The 19,438-nt window shown below is 24.2% G+C and overlaps 5 protein-coding genes across 5 annotated transcripts; 2 read left to right on the top strand and 3 right to left on the bottom strand. All coding sequences in view use genetic code 6, as the record gives it.

Moving 5' to 3' along the window:
- Window positions 1-192: 192 nt before the first annotated feature.
- TTHERM_00703980 (hypothetical protein) lies at window positions 193-3,221 on the bottom strand (the record flags this gene model as incomplete). Its single annotated transcript, XM_001032069.2, has 5 exons — window positions 193-1,364; window positions 1,449-1,716; window positions 1,863-2,290; window positions 2,350-2,665; window positions 2,745-3,221. 5 exons carry the CDS (start codon window positions 3,219-3,221, stop codon window positions 193-195), a joined length of 2,661 nt encoding a protein of 886 aa, XP_001032069.2.
- Window positions 3,222-3,554: 333 nt separating this feature from the next.
- TTHERM_00703970 (importin subunit alpha, putative) lies at window positions 3,555-5,631 on the bottom strand (the record flags this gene model as incomplete). Its single annotated transcript, XM_001032068.3, has 5 exons — window positions 3,555-3,923; window positions 3,979-4,430; window positions 4,484-4,901; window positions 5,033-5,490; window positions 5,553-5,631. 5 exons carry the CDS (start codon window positions 5,629-5,631, stop codon window positions 3,555-3,557), a joined length of 1,776 nt encoding a protein of 591 aa, XP_001032068.2.
- A 436-nt stretch (window positions 5,632-6,067) lies between these two features.
- Window positions 6,068-10,129, bottom strand: TTHERM_00703960 (calponin-like domain protein; the record flags this gene model as incomplete). The annotated part of the gene is made up of 8 exons (XM_001032067.1): window positions 6,068-6,553; window positions 6,615-6,851; window positions 6,923-7,573; window positions 7,845-8,135; window positions 8,211-8,771; window positions 8,831-9,332; window positions 9,462-9,713; window positions 9,945-10,129. The coding sequence occupies 8 exons, from the start codon at window positions 10,127-10,129 to the stop codon at window positions 6,068-6,070; spliced, it is 3,165 nt and encodes a 1,054-aa protein (XP_001032067.1).
- Window positions 10,130-12,599: 2,470 nt separating this feature from the next.
- On the top strand, window positions 12,600-16,018 carry TTHERM_00703950 (hypothetical protein; the record flags this gene model as incomplete). The annotated part of the gene is made up of 2 exons (XM_001032066.2): window positions 12,600-14,658; window positions 15,174-16,018. 2 exons carry the CDS (start codon window positions 12,600-12,602, stop codon window positions 16,016-16,018), a joined length of 2,904 nt encoding a protein of 967 aa, XP_001032066.2.
- Window positions 16,019-18,447: 2,429 nt separating this feature from the next.
- TTHERM_000703949 (hypothetical protein) lies at window positions 18,448-19,047 on the top strand (the record flags this gene model as incomplete). Its single annotated transcript, XM_012800064.1, has 2 exons — window positions 18,448-18,892; window positions 18,998-19,047. The coding sequence occupies 2 exons, from the start codon at window positions 18,448-18,450 to the stop codon at window positions 19,045-19,047; spliced, it is 495 nt and encodes a 164-aa protein (XP_012655518.1).
- Window positions 19,048-19,438: the final 391 nt, after the last annotated feature.

Below are 19,438 nucleotides of genomic sequence, written 5' to 3'. Positions count from 1 at the left end.
AAAGATAAAATTGTATAATTTTTTGATAATAAAATAGTAAAAAAACAAATAAGATTTTTTTATATTTAAAAAAACTAATAATTGAAGATGACACAATAAATTTAACATGGATAAGTAAAATTTTAATATAGTAATTTATATTTATATATAGATATAGAAAGACAGGCAGGCAGGCTGTACATATTTGTTCCATCACTATTTAAATTTAACAAAATTATCTTAGTTATCTGAAATTCTAGATATATCATTATCGTTAAGGAAAGGAAGTTTTCCTGGTTTTTATAATTTATTATTTTTATTATTTAATATTTCAATTGCAAACTCTTCATCTTCTTCAACACTTTTTCTAGCCTATTTTTTCTTCTTGTTTTAGAAGGGACTGAGTAATTCTTCATCAGACTAAACCAACGATCCATTTTACTCAAACTTCTAGTTTAAGTATTACCTGTTTTCAAAATCTATTTCACTGTCCTGACTTTTATTTTTACCACTACCGTAACCTAAAATTTCTCCAATCGCCTCTTCTTTCTCATTTTAATCTACAAGTTTACCTATTCCAAATAGTTTTTTATTGACAGGTGTTTTACTATTTGACGGGGAAGCCTCAATTTTTTATCTAATTTCTAGAGGTAAATATTCATCTTAGCGATCATATATCCCCCAAATTAGATAAGCCAGCATGTTTTTATACTTTGGTGGTAAGGAATTTTTGTCATTTAGTATAAATTCAATTACATTGGTCACTTTTCTAAATAAGATTTCAAGCTATTCATCATAATCATCAAAGATTCTTTGGAATATGTCATACATTAGATTATATTCAATTTTTTATTTCACTCTTTCTTAATTGACTGAAGGCATTTTTTTCTCAACCATGTCATGGAAATGTTCAATAAGTTTGTCTATTATTTCAATTTCATGCTCTCTTTTCTCTTTAAATATATTGAAAGTCTTAGTGAACAAATCTATTGAGATATATTGATTAGGATTTAAGTATGAATTTTTAGGTTGCCCTCTACTTACGTTATAATTGCTTTTAACCTTTTTAACAAAATATGAAATAGCATCTAACTCTGATTTTATAAAATTATTTTCATGTATGTAATTAGCTAATTCAAATAATTTGAATGCTTTCTCTTAATACACATCTTTTTCCTATAAAAATAAGTCATGGAACTATGAAATAATTTCCATTTCTACTCTTATGGCTACAATTCTATCAGCTGCAGCATCTTCAACGCTCTTCATGACTAAAAGCTCTTATATTTTACATATAGGAAGGCAGAACCTCATAATTACTCTTTTTTCATAAAATACTCTATCTGTTTCATTGCATAACTCATAGAATTAATCGTGAGCTATTCCTAATTTTTTATAATTTAAAAATTTAAATAATCAATTAAAAGTAATAAATTGAAAAGATAAATATATCAAAACAAAGATTTTACTATATAACTCATTCAGCTTATCGATTTCAACTTAGGCTCTTTCCTTTTACAGAACAATTTCATTTTCTATTTTTTATTTTTCCTCAGCTGAGATCTTTTTCTCTTTTGGTTAGTTTTTCAAATAATTTTCTAAATCTTCAAGCTTTTACATTTCCCTATTGTAGTCAGGATCGCTATATTCAGAAGCTATTCCTTTCATGATATTGTAACATTCTTCCTCTAAATCTCTTATTTAGTTCATTTAATTTTTAGTAGTTTCATATTATTTCTTTTTTATATTAATAAATTGCATTAGTTTTTAAAAATAAATAAATAATTAATTAATTTCATAATTTTATTTAAAATGTTTTTGTAAAATAATTATCATATCATTATTAGGAATAAATTTGTTATTTTTGAAAAGAATTTTCTTACAAAAAAGTTATTGACGTAATATTTAAGTCCAACTTTTCTTTCTGTTGCAGCTCTGACACTTAGAACATAAGGGATTTTTTCTATATCTCTTAGGTATTTATCAAAGTTGTAAAGAAAAGCTCTCATAGAAAAAGATGATTTTTATAATTTCTTTCTAGCTGGCTTCCATTATAACAAGCTAGAGTTTTTCATGAAATCACTTTTTGTTTTTAGAGGACTATTTCCAAAATCTGCATGATCAACTGCATTATTTCCATCTCTTCTTGGAGATTCCGCTCCTTTATGAATATTTTCATCATATTCTGAAGGATGAACCAATCCCACATCTTCCTTTTTGTTGCAGTAATCATAGTATTTATCTATTTCATTCCATTTTTTTTCTAAGTAGCCCAACGAAATTATGAAGTCCTTAAAAATATTCTACTCAACTAAATATTTTATTCAAATGTTAATAAAATTGATTAATACAAACAAGTATAATAATTACCTATTTATTTTTCATCATGCTTAAAATCTAATTTTTTAATAATGCAAAAGGCCTTCCACAATTCCCTTAACGAGTAATCTTTATCCAATTCAATAAATTCTTTATTTACAGTCTTTTTATCTTTTGTATCAATATCTTGTATAACTTATGCATCTTTCTAATCTTTTTGCTTTTCTTTCTACCCTTTTATGCTTCTTTCCTTCCACAATTTACTATTAGGATTTAGTAGCTCCTTTGCCAATTCTTAATTAAATCTTTTTTCTTAGAGAAGCTGAGTTAGATTCTTAAAGAAATACCTGACAAATCTCTTCATTCTCTAATAAATATTTCAAAAATTAGCATTAATTAAAACGATAAAAATCATCGTAATTGATGAATTAAGTTAGGTCTTTTACTTCATTTTATTCATAATCGTTTGTATCTCCCTTTTCCCTCTTTGATTTAATAATTGATCTTGTAAGCTCTGATAATTCTTACTTAGGTATTTATGTTTAAATTCTTGTAGAATGAGGATTATTTGATAGATTCCATTGATCAGGATGTTGATAAAATGTACGAAAACCAGATACATCTTTTTAAACAACTTTCTCTATATAAATGAATGGAGTCGTTAAATGTTCTGGCAAAAAAGCTTTTTCTTTATATTTTTATGAAAAATCAAATAGAGTCATTTCTTTTGTTCTTGGCTCAAGTTAAACATTCGGTCTGTGTTTTCTTGGATCATCAAACACATGAACAGGATTTATTACACCCATAGATTTGTGGAGAAGTCTTTCAGGCTTATTTTTTGCTTTGAAAATTTTGCACATAGATCCCCTCACTGTAACAAAATCAGGTCTGCTAATAGTTAAATCTTCTTCACTGTCTGACATTTTTTTAAAAAAGTTATTGATGCTTAAAATTTATTTAGAAAAGACCTTAAAATTAAATATAGTGTTAAAAAATTGAAATTATTTAATGTATTTAGATATTTTTATAATTAAATGTTTCAAAATACTGATTCGTTTGTTAGTTTTTTTATTTATTTAATACTTAAATCAAGAATCTGTTGCAATTTATTTAATTTTTTAGCTGATTTGAAATATATTTTTCTAGAATTTAAAAACATTTTTAAAAATTAAATTATAAAATAAAACAAATTAACACTCACTCATATAAATTATTTAAATAAACATTTTAACTACAATTCAATTATTAAATCTTAATCACTAAATGTCAGGGAAAAATTTATCCAATATATCCATGGATATTTCACTGACATCTTTTGACCTGTTACCTTATAATTCAATAATTTTTTTAATAACTCCATAGTCATTTATTTTATCAATTGCACTTTCTAGATTATTTCTCGTGTTAATAAAATCTTCTTACATGATATTATTGTTTTGTAAATTTTATAAAAAGCATAGAATATCATAAACCAATTAGAGACAAATTTAAAGAATGTCTTTTTCTTAATAGTCAAGTAAGTAATAAAGGGCCTCAAAAAATTAAGAATCTAATAAACTGTCAACAATGCCATATTTTTTATCATAGAAAATTGACTCCAGAATATAAAGTACTGAAACGATGTTCTATATTAAAATAAAAATTATTTAAATTTATTTTAAAATATGAAATTATTTTTACATCTTGTTTTTATTCTTTTAAAAGAGTATTGACGAGAACTTAAATCAAGTTTTAACTTTCGAGAAGATAGCTGAGATATCTGTCGTCTTTTTCAATTAGATTTTAAATAGCTATAATTGCATATTTTCTAGTAGAGAAGTTACTACATATTTGTAAACCTTCATTAATTACTTGCATTCCATTTGAATCTGAATTTTCAACGACCTATTTTGCTTTTTTATTTTCTTTTTTATAATGCTTAAGTAGCAGCTCTTAGATTATATTTTAATCAAATTTATTGCTATATATGCAAGAGGAAACACCTGAGATATGTTTCTTTTCTGTGAGATTTGTTAATATCTTCAATGCCCTTTCTCTTATGGAATTAATTGGAGCTTATAAATTTATTTTCAGACATTCAGCTAGTTCTTCACTGCAAAACAACTCTAGTTCATCTAATCTCGTTGCTTGTTCTGTTAAAAAAAAGTTATTTAAAAAGATAATTTATTTAGACAAATAGATTTACTTGCTAATATAGATAGAGACAATAGACTATCACTTACAAGTTGCTTGTCAGTTGGATAGAGTTTAATAATGTTTAAAAAGGTAGGCAAAAAACATTACATATCGCAAAATTTGCAAAATTCTTTCATACAGCAAATATTGCATATAGCCCATATCGCAGTTCTAATATAAAGAATATCTTTATGATTAGCTGCAAGTATTTTATCTATAATACCTGATTTCATTATCAAATCGCGATTAATCTGCTAGTCTGCTATTAAATTTCCTATAACTTCCACTAGTTGTTCTTGAATAAGCACGGAGTAATCGTATGAATTAAAAATATTATCTATAACATTTACACCGCCTATATTAATTATGCTATCAACTTGCTTTCTGGTCCCAGAGCTTATTATTGAAAGTAATTAAACAACTTCATACTATTTTTTTAAAAGTATTTCATTTAAATTCCAAAAGAGCAATACCAATATAAAGAGAATAATTAAGATTATTCTTTTGTATATCGTTTCAATATTTGTTATAGCTAAGTGAAAATAAGAAAGTAATTTACTATTATTGCTGGGTATTATTGCAACTAGGTTAACATTTAGACTAACTTTTCTGAAAGATTTAGATCAATGTCAGCACACAAAACTTTTTCCTCTAAAATCAAATAGCGATACTTTTTGAAAGAAACTAGAAGATCTTCGGGAGTGTTTGGAGTTAAAATAGATTATTCTAACTACTTTTATTAGGAAGATTCCACATTTAAATAATTTATTTAACTTAGCATTTGCTGCATTCTAACTGGCACATCTAAATCGATGTCTTGACCCTAAATATTTTTAATCAATGGAATAACTGATTGCTCCTCGTAGATTAAGTGAAAACCTTTTAGCTTATCTTCTAAACTTTATTTTAGAATATTCATTTTTTCAACTCTTTTTCTATTGAGTATTTCATCTCTCTTTCCTTTTCTGATTTAAACCTAGAATTACTCTCTCTTTTTGGATATTACTTATTTGACATCTTTTTAATCATACAATTCAAATATTTACTAACAATCTAACAACTAAATTAATAAATTTTACCTTCTTAATCCTATTCAATATTTTGCTAATAAGTTTCGAATGTAGGAAGTTGCTAATTTTAAAATATTTCTTGCATCATTTTCCAAATATTTTATGAAAACTAGATAGATAATTTTTTTGTGTTTTGATAATTTAAAGTTTAACAAATCTTTATTTACTTTTAATTAAAGTAAAAAAATTTTTTTTTGCGGTATAACAAACATCAAATTTATTGAACAAGCATCTACTGATTTGGATAAACTTTATCAGAATTAAAGTATAAATAAGTGTTAAGTGAATTATGTGTGCTCTTTTAATCTACTTCTTTATTTATTTTTCAAAAAGAAATTATCTGTCTGTCCCTTTCTGAGATTTTTAAGAGGAGCGAAAATATAAAGTACAATAAAATAGAAATAATAATCAATTAATTAATTTATAGTAAGTAAAAATTAGTCTAAAATAAATTTTCATAACTTTTTATGGAAAAAATATATTAAATTAATTATTCAAATTTCGTTTTAATTTTATAGTTCAAATCAGTTAAAAGATGAGTCATTTCTATCTTAGTAGTCTCTGTTTTAAAATTGGCTATCTTCATTAAATGGGTCTATGCTTTCTTCTTTTTCATGTGGTTTTTCTTAAATCATATGCATATTATGATTAGAAGAAGAAGGAGTGTTGTCGTCGAAACGTTGTTGTTGATTTTTATTATTTTGATTACTAGGTGTTTATGAAGGTTTTTGCTGTTATTATTAATTATTATCCTATGTATTGGAAGTATCTAAGAAAGCAATAGGTTTTTCTAATAATTAATAAGCTTTTGTATCCTAAATATATTGCATCATCTTCTTCTGCTTAAGGTAATGAACAGAGTCTAACAAAAATTATTTCACATTTTCCACTCCTTGGTTGAACGCTTGGTCAACCAATATTTGTAAAATATCTTCCATATTGTGAATTGTATCTTCTATTTAATTCTTATAAATCAAACCAATAGTGCTTCCAAATAGATTTTCAATGTCCTGAATAATTTATAAAAACATTTAAAAAATATGATTAAAAATATTTTTTTTTTTTTTTTACTGCTAATTTGACATCGGAAAAGAATTGTAGATCTAAAAGTTTCAGAAGTATCTGCTTTCCCTGCTAACAAAGATTGGAATCACATAAAGAAATAAGAATGTATTCTTTCAACACATTCGCAATTGTTTCGCAGCTTTCCATATTTATGATCTTAAAATCAGTGTGCTTAAATCCAAATGTAATAATATCCATGTGTTCCTATGAAAGCTATTCAAGTTGTTTATCTTAATCTTTAATCTACATAATTAATTAATTAAAAATATGTTAAATGACTGCAATTTTATGATAAAAATAGATTCGTTGGTTACGTATTAAACAAAGAGTTAAAGAATCTAAGAAGCATAAGTCTTAATAACAGCTGAGTTTATCTATGATTTGTATTTTAATGACCTACTTGAGTATATCAAGTATTAAAATAAGTCTGATTCCTTCAAATGATTGGAAGGATTAAGCATGTTTAACTATTCAATTTATTCTTTATCTTCTTCATCTTGAAGCAAATTATCATGATGATGATGAGCTCCCTATGTACCACTTCCTCTCATATTATGCTACTGATTAGCTTGATTTTCATTATTTTTGTCAACTGACATATTCAACTAAGAGTGAAAACCACTTGTCTACAGAGTATTTTAATCTCCTTACTTATAATTTTCTTCATCAGAATGTAATACCCAATTACGAGTGGGTTCAGAGCAGTTTAATATCAAATTTAAGAATAATTCCAACAAAATTTTAGATTCACCTAAATGTTCCACTATGTAAATGAATGAAGTTGATAAGATAATTGCACTTGAAGGAGGAAAAGCAGCATTATAAATGCCTCTAGCAAATTTATCCATTTATTCTTTCATTTCTGAAATCATCCTTTCATTCTCAATTGAAAAGAATTTTTAATTTGCAGATGGATTCTTTACAAGCGATTAATATCTATCGGAGTTAATTATTCCTTTTATAACCTTTATTTTTATAATTGATCAGAATTAAAAACAAATATGATTTTTTACTATAGAAAATGATTTATAAACAACATTTTCATAAAATTATTTTTTTCATTTTATCTAGATTTTTCATAATTTAAAAATAAAATTCTCAATTTTTAAATAAAATCTTTCAAATGTATGTTAAAATTTAAAATTAAATATTGAAATTAAAAAACAAACAAGGTATTTATTTTGAAGGAATAAAAATTACTAAATGCTTTCAATTTATAATTTGTTATATATTTACTTTAGAGAAGACAATGATTGCAAGACATTTGCATTCCCACCATTGGTTTTTTGAAATTGCATCAATTTTATTTATTAACGAGTTTAGCACAACATCAGGTTTAAGATCGGCAGCATGAGAATAAATTGCAAGAGACATAGTCCTAAGATTGGTGGCTGCAGCAAACAAGTTTTAAGTTGCAAATAATAAAAAGTCTTCAATTAGCTTTTTGTTGTACTCTGTATAAGAGTCCTCAAATTAGAATAATATGACCAAAACTTGCATGAATATATTCATATCTTTTAGGCAAATCTTTAATAAATTAATAAAAATAGGTAAAAGATTTTGTATATTGGATTAGTTTTATGCTAACTAAAATTTATTTACTTTAACTGATGATATCATTTAGCTCTTTGAGGCAGGATCATTTGGACAAAAATGATAAATTGTTTATATCATAATTTCTTTTTTCTAAAAGAAAGTGCATTGCTTTATTTTTTCAGCTAAAGTTGGTAAGAAAAATTCAACGAAAATATTCTTTGTTTTATTTGGGTCTCTCTAAAGACTCTTTTCTCCAAATCCCTTAATAAATTCTCCTATTACATGAAGACTTTACTTATTGTGGCTCAAATTGTAAAGAATTGTAAAACAAAAATTGAAGAAGGTCCATAAATTATTTGTTTCTTTGAAGAGAAAACTGATAAATGCATCTTTTTGTTACAAGATTTCATTTAAAAAGCTGCTTACGAATTCATCACTGAACTCATCTACTTGGTCAGCAAAAGCAGAAGCCAAATTAATGTTTTTGCCTCTAATTTTTTTAAGCTCTTCATTATGAGTTCCTTGTTAGAATCTTATCATAAGCATATTGTTCAAAATATCCAAAATAGTTTATTCGACCAGCTTTTCTTTCTTTTTGCTATCTTGAGAGCTCATGTATTATTGATTCTAAATATAATAAAAATAACTAATATTTAAAAGCTTCTTCCTTATATTTAAATTATTACAGTGTCAAGTTAGTTTTAACTCTTTTGAGTATTTTCTCCATTTATTTAGTTATTGTGAACTTTACTCACAACAAGAGATTGCAGTTAGGCTCCTGTAAGTTCTTAATTTCCAGGCTCATTTACAAGCATTTTATTTTCCCTTAACTTTAAAATACTTCCTTAAACTTATCTAACTGTAATATTTTTGACATCAATTTAATGAGATAAACTTTCAATATTTTGAGAAATGGGTTTTGAAGGCACTCTCAAAAAATTTGTGCGTTTTGAAGAGTGGTTTGTTAATTATCCTTTATTTTCACTTGAAACTGATCCATCTAACTTCTTTTCTTTATCATCTGCTTGTGCCAATGATTTTTCTTCTTTCTTTTCATCAAGTCTCTCTAATCCTTTGTCTTTTAATAGATAAGAAGTTGTTCCTCCAATAGCTAATTCATTATTAGATTAAGTAGAAGTCAAAAATTCCTTGGAGTTTATATAATTAGCAAGTGGAGGTTTCTGCAATCTATTTATTATAAATGAAATTTATAAAAAAAGATTCATTTTTCTGATTACTTTTCTGAATCAACTTAAACATATTTAACAAACAAACAATCAAAACATTCAAGAAAAGTTTATCAAATATTTCAATTACTTTTTTTGAGTCAAAATAGTAAAAATCTTTGACATAAAATTGATTAGTGTGTCCATTTCACTATCTAAAAGAATAGGTTCCCAATCAGATCTCTCAATAGCAATTTCATTTTTTGAAAAAAATAGCTATAACAATTCCCAATTATTTTTTTTTCTTGTAAGATTATGACTATTGTCAAATGAATGCATCTAAACTTTAGTAGGATAATAACGCTAAAATATTTCTGCAATCAAGAATCCATTTGATAAATCTCTTTTTATTTTTTATAATTAGAAAGTTTAATATTTTTTCTGAATCTATAAAGAAAGCTTTTCAATGAATAAATCAATTTTATTGTATTGTTAAAATTTATATATATTTTGTCTTCATTTTAAATAATGATTTTAATATTATGTCTTAGTTTTCATTTTAAATTCCCTTTTTAGTAGAATAAAATTTGAATAATCTAATATCAATTCATATTTTTATTGCTCTATAATTTACCTTTTGGTATCTTTTACTGAGTAACTTAGATCTAATACTTGAATCCATTTTAATATCTCACGAGGCAATGTTCTAGGAACAAGCTTAGGACCTTAAGCTTATGCTTAAACTCTGGCATTTTCCTCAGCCTACTACTTCTTTAAAGTAGCATTTGATTTTAAAGTTCCACTCGCTGCTTAACTCATCTAATTATACTAATTTTCTTGAACTTTATTTATAACAACCTTATTTATTACTGAATTTGCAAATCTAAAACCTTGATTACTCTAAGTTGCACTTTTTGAAATCTAACAAAAAAATTATATATCGCTAATGATAATAATAATTTTTTATTCACTAATTAAATAGTTAACAAAATGAGTCATATCATTCGTGAATATTACTATAAAATAAACACATTTTTTAATATATTTAATTTTATGATAGATTAGTCAATATATATATTACACTAAAAAAACTAAAATTAATAAATGAGAGTTAAAAAATAGAGTGATGAATTATTTTTAGTTTATTTTTCATAATTTATTTATTTAAAGCTACATTTTTAAATTTAAAATGAAATAAAAAATGTTAAATATTATTTATTATTTTTATTTAAATATTTCATCTTTTAGTTATTTATTTTAAAATATCATTTTACAATAAATAAAAGCAATTTTAAAAATGTGCTTATTTAAATTTGAAATTTAATTTATTCAGCATTTTAGGAATATTAATTTAATATTTTTAAGTTTAAAAATCAAATGGTTATTGTAAAACTAATAGTAGAAATTTGTAAATATTTAAAAAACGAGTTTACTCAATAAATTTTCATTTAACTTACCTTAATTATTATTTGATAATTCCCACTAAAAAATTAAGTCTTTTTCTAACGAAATCCCTTATCCTTTAAAACCTCAAATATTTTGAAAAAATTTTTTTTAAGTTCTAATATATGAGAAAACATGGTATATAAAATTAAGTATGAAGCAAATAAATTAAATAGAAGCAATTTAATTTAAAAATTTGTATAGAATGAAGAATATTCTATGAATTTAATTACAAAAAATATATTTTAGTAATTTATTGATTGAGTTAATAGTAATTCAACTATAAAATCATTTAATTATTGATATTAATTTTAGGAACAAAAAATAAATATATTAAATAAAAAAATCATTTTAAATTAACATTTAAAGTACAGACAAGTGTGTAACTTTTTACTTAAATTAGTTTTTTATGAAAAATTGAATTTGTTAATTTATAATAGTAGAAACGTACTTGCTTGTTTCAGTTATGCTTATTAATTTTTGAATTCTATGTGATTTATTTAATTCAAATTTTTAAGATAGAAAAAATTCAGAATTGGGGTTTATCTTCATATTTAAAAATTAGTAATTGTCATAGATTAATTAATAAATGCGGTTACAAACATTATAGTTTTAAAAGAGAAATGAGATTTGATAAAATTAAATTTATTATTTTTTAGAAATTTAGCTGATTAGAAAATTATTATAATTATCTTTTGCTTGAAAATATTAAATATCATTAACACATTTTAAAGCTATAATTTTGTTAACTTATCATGCTTATAATTTGTAAGAAACTCTATATAAATTAAAAATATATTTTTACTTTTAAAAGATTTAAACCAAATATTATTAAATTTTTGTATTTTATTAATTTTGAGTAAAAATAATTAACTTTTATATAGTTTGCTCAATTAAGTTTACATAAAGGCAGTAAATTAATAATTTCAACTTAGTGAAAGACATAAAAACGAAGATGATTTATCTAAAACGTTTGTAGCGCATTTTTTTTCTTTTACTTTGTTAAATCTTTGAGCAGTTTAAAATATCTAACTACTTTAATATTAAAAATCAAAATTTTTCAAAAATAAATAGACGCTTTTTCTATAAATTTTCATAGTTATTTGGTTTTTAATAGATCAAATAACTCTTTTATGTGTAATCAATTAGGATAGGTATTTTTAATGAAAATAAGTAGGATTAATTATAATGTGCATTTTTCTAAATTAAAAGTTGATTTTATGTTCAGTTTAATAGAAAAGAAATAGAATAAATAAAAGGATTTGTTCTCATTTTAAATTAATGATTTATTTTCATTATAAAATAATTGTTTTAATAAAATACTTTTTATTTAAGTTTACTGTAATAAAAATTGAACAGGTGTGAGTTTCTTTAATCAAAAGGAATCTCTTGTTTTAACTAAAAAAAATTGAATGAAAAAATAAGCATATAGTATAGCAGAAATTTTTTATCTTAAATAAAAATGCGCATATATTTGTTTGTATGTGTATGTAGATGCATTAATAGTTAGGTTAAGATTCAAATTTTGTGATAATGAGTGATGAGATACTTTTTTCATTATAAAAATATGTATTTGGTGTGAATGATAATGATTTGTATTAATGAATATAATAGAGAGCTTCAAAAAAATTTATTAAAAAAATATATATTTATAATATTTTGATTTTATAAATACAATGTATTTTTGCAAACAAACAAAAAAAAATTTGTGTAATTAAAAGAAGATATAAAATTAAAAAAATAATTAATATTCAATATTGATAATATATCATAATTAATAATATATAATTAAATTAATAAAGGATATAATTTGTGTTTGAAAGCACATTGAAGCAAATAAAAAGGCATGAATAATTTATAAGGGAATATTTCAAATAATAACCCTGATCCGAATTACGGCCCAACTAGTTCTACTGGACAGCATTAGTCTAGCGAAGGATATAGTAACAAGGCGGTAGGAGGTTCAACAATGAGGAACAGTCTATAAAGTTAGCAAACATAATCTTCAGTAGGTAGTATGATGATGCACAGCAACTAAAGCAACAACAGCAATAACTCCTAGGGGGATTATTTGAAAAATAGCATGAGCAACAATAATTCTAACAATTCGCTTAATTAAAACTATCAAGGAAGCAGCGTAGGTTAATAATCTTCTGTGCGAAGAGGCAGTTCGAATCAAAATATGATGGGATACGCTAGTAATAGCGGAAATTAATAGAATTAATAAAAGCAATCATAATAGCATCTTTCCACTTAGTCACAATAAATGTATAAAGATGATGATGGTGGATCTAATTTGAACAGTCATAGCACTGGAAAGGTTTCTCAAAATAATCACCATCAGCATTCATTAAGTATGCAACAAAATTCATAATAGCTTTCATAAAGCATGGATGTAGAAAAATCGGAGTCTCATTAATCCTAGCAGTTCCAATCGCAATAATAATAGAATTCTAATTTAGGTTCAGCAAATCCAGCTAGTGGACCTTCATAATCAGGCTAGGGAGCATCTAGCTCAGCATAGGGAGGCTCAGGTTCACAATCAGCACAAGCTAATTCAGCTACAGGCAACAAAACTCCTGCCATTAACCGTCTAGAAGCATAAGATGTTATTATTAATTTTAAAAAGCACTTATTAGATAAATGGAAAAAGAATAAAGCTAAATAACACGTGAACAAGATAATCCATTATCACGTTTAACACACATTCTTTCTTCGTTATGCAGCTCCATTATTTTTGAAGGATTATTAAGAACTACTGAATACTAATCTCTAGTAAGCAGGCTAGAATAACAATAATAGGGAATAAGGATTGATTTCGACACTTAAATAAATTAATTAAGACATTTTAAACGGGAGTAAAAAAACAAAAAGTGTTGATGTTTTATAGTCTTATCTCACCAAATTGGATGAGAAAGACCAACTCAACTAATTTTTAGAAGTTTTAGTATTTATTCTATTTGGTGAAATACCCTATTAAATTCCTTTAGAACTCAACGAACGCAAAAAAAATCTCTTTCATTATGTATCTCCTATCATTGCTTTTTTAATTATTTTTTATATTCATGCTGAAAAGAAACCATAAACTCTCGATGAACTTGTTACGCGCTCAGGCTTGAAGTAACTCTATAAAAATATAAAAGTGCCATGCAAAGATGTGGATCCTGATGATCCAAATGCTGCAAATGCAAATGATTCCGATGAGGATGAAGATGATGAAATGATAGATGAAGAGGGAGACTCTGCTCAGTAGAATTCAGGATAAAACAATATATAAAATACTGCATCAAAGCAGTAGCCTTCCAACACTTCTTAGTAGCAATCTTCTTCTCAATAAAAGAATGCACCAGGTAGCTAAGTTGGCTCTACAGGATCAGTTCCCTCTTTAAAAAAGAAGAACTCCTAGCATCCTGCAAGTGAAAGTATGAAAGAGGAGGATGATGACTAATAAAATTAAGATGATAAACAGTCTTAGCAATCTGGGATGCGCAGCACTCCTCAATTTTTAGATTTAGAAAAGACTCTTCAATAGCAAAAACAATAATTATCTCAATAAGTCCTAAATTAATAATAGAATATATATAATCCATAAGGAAATACAAATATGATATAAAAGCGCAACCCTATGAGTGGTAGTGGAAGTGGAAGTTTGATGTCTGGATCCCTCTCATAATCTGGTTAACAACCAAATGGAATGATTCACACATCTTCATCACAAAGTATGCATCATCACCATCACCACCACCATCATCACTAAATGCACTCAATGAACCAAAATAATCCTTCCAATTAAAGTAATAATCCCGGCGGAATGAATAAAGGAATGAGCTCTTCTTCTTATTAGCCACAGCAATCACAATCTAAGCAGCATTACTATTCTAACAATAACAAGAATATTAACACTGGTAAAATTATATTTTTCATGCTTTTAAAAACAAACATTTATTTAGTTGAATTGTGTTAGAATAATTGTTCTCACAAAAGTGTATTTTTATTCAGCAAATCCGTGTATTCAATCTATTAAAAGAGTAGTTAGTTAGTTATTTAATCAATCTTATATACATAAAACAAACTAAAAAACATTCAAAATTTTATAAAATCCCAAAAATTTTAAATGTTTGCTGAGTAAGAAAACAAACATAAATTTTTTAATTTAAAACAAAAAATAATCAAAAAAGAAATTATTTAAGTAAAAAAATTTTTTTTAAGCTTTTAACAAACAAACAAGCAATTAATTTTTAAGCTAGAATAAATTATTAATTTATTATCTTTATATTATTTATTATTTCTCAAACTACTCTAATAATAATAATAATATAATCAATCCTTTCTAATTAATTTCAATCTATCAATTTAAAAACAGCCAGCACCTACTAAATTCACCAATGATTAAATCAATGTAATTAAAATAAATTTGAAGATAATGATGAATATGATGAAGATACTACTCAGCATGACCTTTCATCTCTTACTAATTAGAGCACTTATCCTAGCTAAAATACACCTCCCAACAATTATCGTTCGAACAATTAGAATTCTAATAGCTCTACTTTTCCTCATGAGTACCCACCTCCACAGCATAAGCATTTCAATTTTAACTCTTAAGCCAATTTAAATAGCTCATCTCAGCAGCAGTTACAGCAGTATCAAAGGTAGATTTCTTCTTAAAGCTTCTCAGAGCAAACAAATAATTTCAATTCTGTAAGCATAAATTAAAGAAATCCTTAATTCTAACAAAATCAATAAATACCTCCTCCTAAAGGCAATTAACCCTATACACATTAGCAAAGAAACGAATAAAATTATTAAGAAAGCAGGTATCCGGTTTAAAGATTTAGTTCTAATTCTGCTTCTAATTTATAATCAGATAATTAAATCAGTATACCTTATAGCAATTAACAGTAATAGTAATAAAATACACTTTCTTAAAAACCTAATTTCAGCTAAAGCATGATACAATAGAACTAGTCTAAAGAGTATATAGCATCAAATAGACCAGCATCTGGTAGTTTTTAAGGGGCATAGTAGTAATATATAAATAGTATAAAGTAATAGGAAAATAGTGGAATAGAAAACTACAACAATAGTTCTATAAATAGCTAGTACTATCAGCAATAGACATAGCAACTAATTTAAAGGAATTAAAATGCAATTAGAAATGATTCTTAAAGCAATCCTAGCATGGTTGGAAGAGATAGTTAAAGTAGTAATATAAATAGAAACTCCTACTAGACAAATTAATAGATTCAATTCAGAAAAGTTTGATAAATAAATAAAGATAAATTCTATCGATAAAGTAATTCATGTTCAATAAGAATAGTTAGCAAGTCTGATAGAATTCAAATCTGTATTTAAAGGTGTTAGAAAATAGTAAAACAAATCAATCAATAATGATAATGTAACTTTAAAGAAAGAATGATGCATAAAGTGGAGGCAAGTGGCAATCATAATTTATTTAGAAAGAGTTGTTGTATATTAGCAAAGGGAAAACAATATTATTATTCAATAAAAGCTGAACGGCTGAACCAAAAACATACAAACATAAATAAATAAATACCCATTAGTTAAAAATTATTGCTTAAATATTAGTTGTACGTAGGAAAACCTGTCTTTAAATAATTTCAATAATTTATCAATAAAAGAAACAGTAATATATAAAAATTTTAAAGTACAAAGGCACTCAATCTTTCTAATGAAAAAACTTCTGTTGCCAGAAGAATAAATAAATAAATATATAGGAAGGAAGGAATATTTTCATATAAAACTATTATCACTTATTTAATTGCTAATTCAAAAAGAAATTTATTAAATATAGAACTCTATTTTACAATATCCATAGATAATATAATTTTCTACATACAGCCAGTCTTTCAAGCAAGCAATCATAAGCAAATAGTAAAAGAAAAGAAAAGTAAATAATTTCAAGTGAAAGAGCAAGTGAGCAAACTACAAAAGAAAGAAGACTCAAATGATAAAATTATTGCAAACATAAAATATAAAAATAATATATAAAACATTTCAAAATTAAAAATCCTTTTAAATAAATATATTATAAAGCCTGTATTGATATTCATCGTCATATAATCATTATCTATCAAGAACTATATAAACCAAACAAACACTAATTGATGATTATCAAATCACCTAAAAAATAGTCATCAATCAATCAATCAATCAACACTTTTAATACCAATAAATAATAATATTAATAAATTATGTATAAAATGTATTAATATTATATAGTGTATATAATAATATTAAAGCATAAATTAATTAAAAATAAATAGATATCTTTCTCAGATTATCATTTTATTAAATAAAATTGATTCTTGTAATTCTTATTCTTGATCAATCTATCTATCTATCTAACTAACTAAGTTGGTAAAAAATAAGTATGCATCTTTCATTAATAATTACATCAAAATTATTTTATTATAGAACTGTACTGGATGAAATAGCTCTCAAGAAAGTATTTAGTTAAATTGAAGAAATTATTTACTAAATATCAATTAATGAGTGAGCCTCTCTTACATTCTTTAAATAATTTATATAATAAATATAAATATATTATAATTAATTTTTTATCTAATTTATCATTATTTAATTTAACAAACTATATTCTATACATATTCGATTCAAATTTCTATTTATTATAATATTATTTACCGCCAAGAATATTTTAAAATTACTTTAAAAGTTTTAAATGAAATTAAAGAACTTCTCAAACTAAAATTCAAAATTGATAAAATTTAAATTATAAATTATCAAATAGATAAATTATTTCTAAAATTTTTTTTAAATTAGTAAATGCTGTAAACATATGAAAAAAAATCTACGTATTTACTTAATAAACTAAAGAGAATTATTAAAAAATAAAATAAATAAAATTTTTATACACTTTATAAAAGTTAAAAAGAAAATGGATTGTTTGAATTTTTGATTTTCAATTAAAAAAAATTCAATATATTTTTGATAAAATAATTTTTTAATATTTGCTCCAAATTAAAATAAATATATTTTTTAAATAAATGAATACATTGATTGTTAAATAAATAAATTAATGAGTATTTTTTAATTGAAAATAAAATTAAATGTTCTGTAACTTTTAAGACCAAACCACTTAAGTCAAGTTAAAAATTTTAGAAATTAGACAGAATTGTAACGAATAATTTTTTTAACAGTTATTTTTAATAGATTAATCTATGAGTATATTAAAAATGTAATGTTTTAGAAAGAAAATTTTCAAAATAAAAAATAGATTATATACTTTTTAAAATTTGAGAAAAAAAGTTATAAATTTATTAAATTTGAATAACCAAGCTCATCGATCTAAGTGTAAAATGCAAATATATATTTTCAAATAAAACAATTCAGCAAAAATAAATTGTGTATTTATTTACTTTTCAAGTTTTTATTTATTAATTATTTTTATAAATAATGAGCTAACTAACTAACTAACTAGCTTAACTTTTTCTGTTAATTTTGAGGTGTTTGAGTGTTTATGAAAGTAGCAATTTAAATTGACTTATTTTCATTTTTTTTAGCAATTTCTTTATTTGAAATTTAAAAAATACTTAAATAAAATAAATAATTAAAACTTTTGTTTAACCTTTTTCCAACAATAAGTTATAAAATTATTAAAAAATTAGAGTTATTAACAATTTTTATTCAATTGTGAAATATAATTCTATTTAATGAATTTAAATTTTTTGTAAGCCAATTAATTAAATGCAAAAACTGAATATTTATATTTGAAAAACTAAAATACTTTATAGAGTATCTATGAATTTTAAATAGAACTTATTATAAAAGTGTTATTACACTTCAATTTATTTATTTTATAAGAATAAAAATAGGAATAGACTGCAGTAATTATAATTGATTTTTGTTTATTATTTTGCTAACTCCTATTTGATATAGAGATTATCTATGCAAAAACCTTTAAATTATATTTAATAAATTATTAAAAGCAAACAAGAACTATTTATTTAATTCAAGTACTCCAAGCATCAATTATATAAAAAACAATTATTATCATAAAATATCAAAAAAATACCTTTCTAAAAACCGAAAGCAAGTTTTTTTTTTCAAACACAATTTAACAAACTCTAATAGAAGTTATTATTGCAACCAGAAACAGTAACATTGAATAATTATATATAATTCTTTTTTGCATTTTATTAGCATTTTAAGATAAAATAATAGGTATTTGCTCTATATTTAAAATTTAAATATCAAAACTAGAGTCAATCAATCATCATCATCATCATTGCAAATAAAAATTAGAAAGATGAATAAAAATAAAGTAGCAGATCTCGCATCGATTTCCAAAATAAAAATTGATCAACCTTCAGCAGAAACTAAGAAAAAAGAAGAAATCAAAAAGAAGTAGAAATAAGGCTTGATAAGTCAAGAAATGGCAATCGAGTAGTTGAGAAGCAAGAATTCTTCATCAGAGAACGATGGATTAGCACCAGGTTCACCAGCAAGGAAGTTACAGAATTAGTAGTCACAAGATACATTAAATATGACAAATCCACCTTCATAACCTCCTAAGCAAAAGAAGAAGATGAAAGGAATATTAGTGTAAGAAGACACGACAAAGAGAAATGTGAAGACTTAATCTCCTCTAAACACAGACCAACATGGAGAAGAAAGAAAAGATCACTTTGGAGTAGTGATTTC

Source organism: Tetrahymena thermophila (genome assembly GCF_000189635.1).
Source record: "Tetrahymena thermophila SB210 genomic scaffold scf_8254391, whole genome shotgun sequence".
Classification (NCBI taxonomy): domain Eukaryota; phylum Ciliophora; class Oligohymenophorea; order Hymenostomatida; family Tetrahymenidae; genus Tetrahymena; species Tetrahymena thermophila.
The sequence above is the reverse complement of the archived record's forward strand: the minus strand, read 5'-3'. Positions and strand labels throughout refer to the sequence as shown.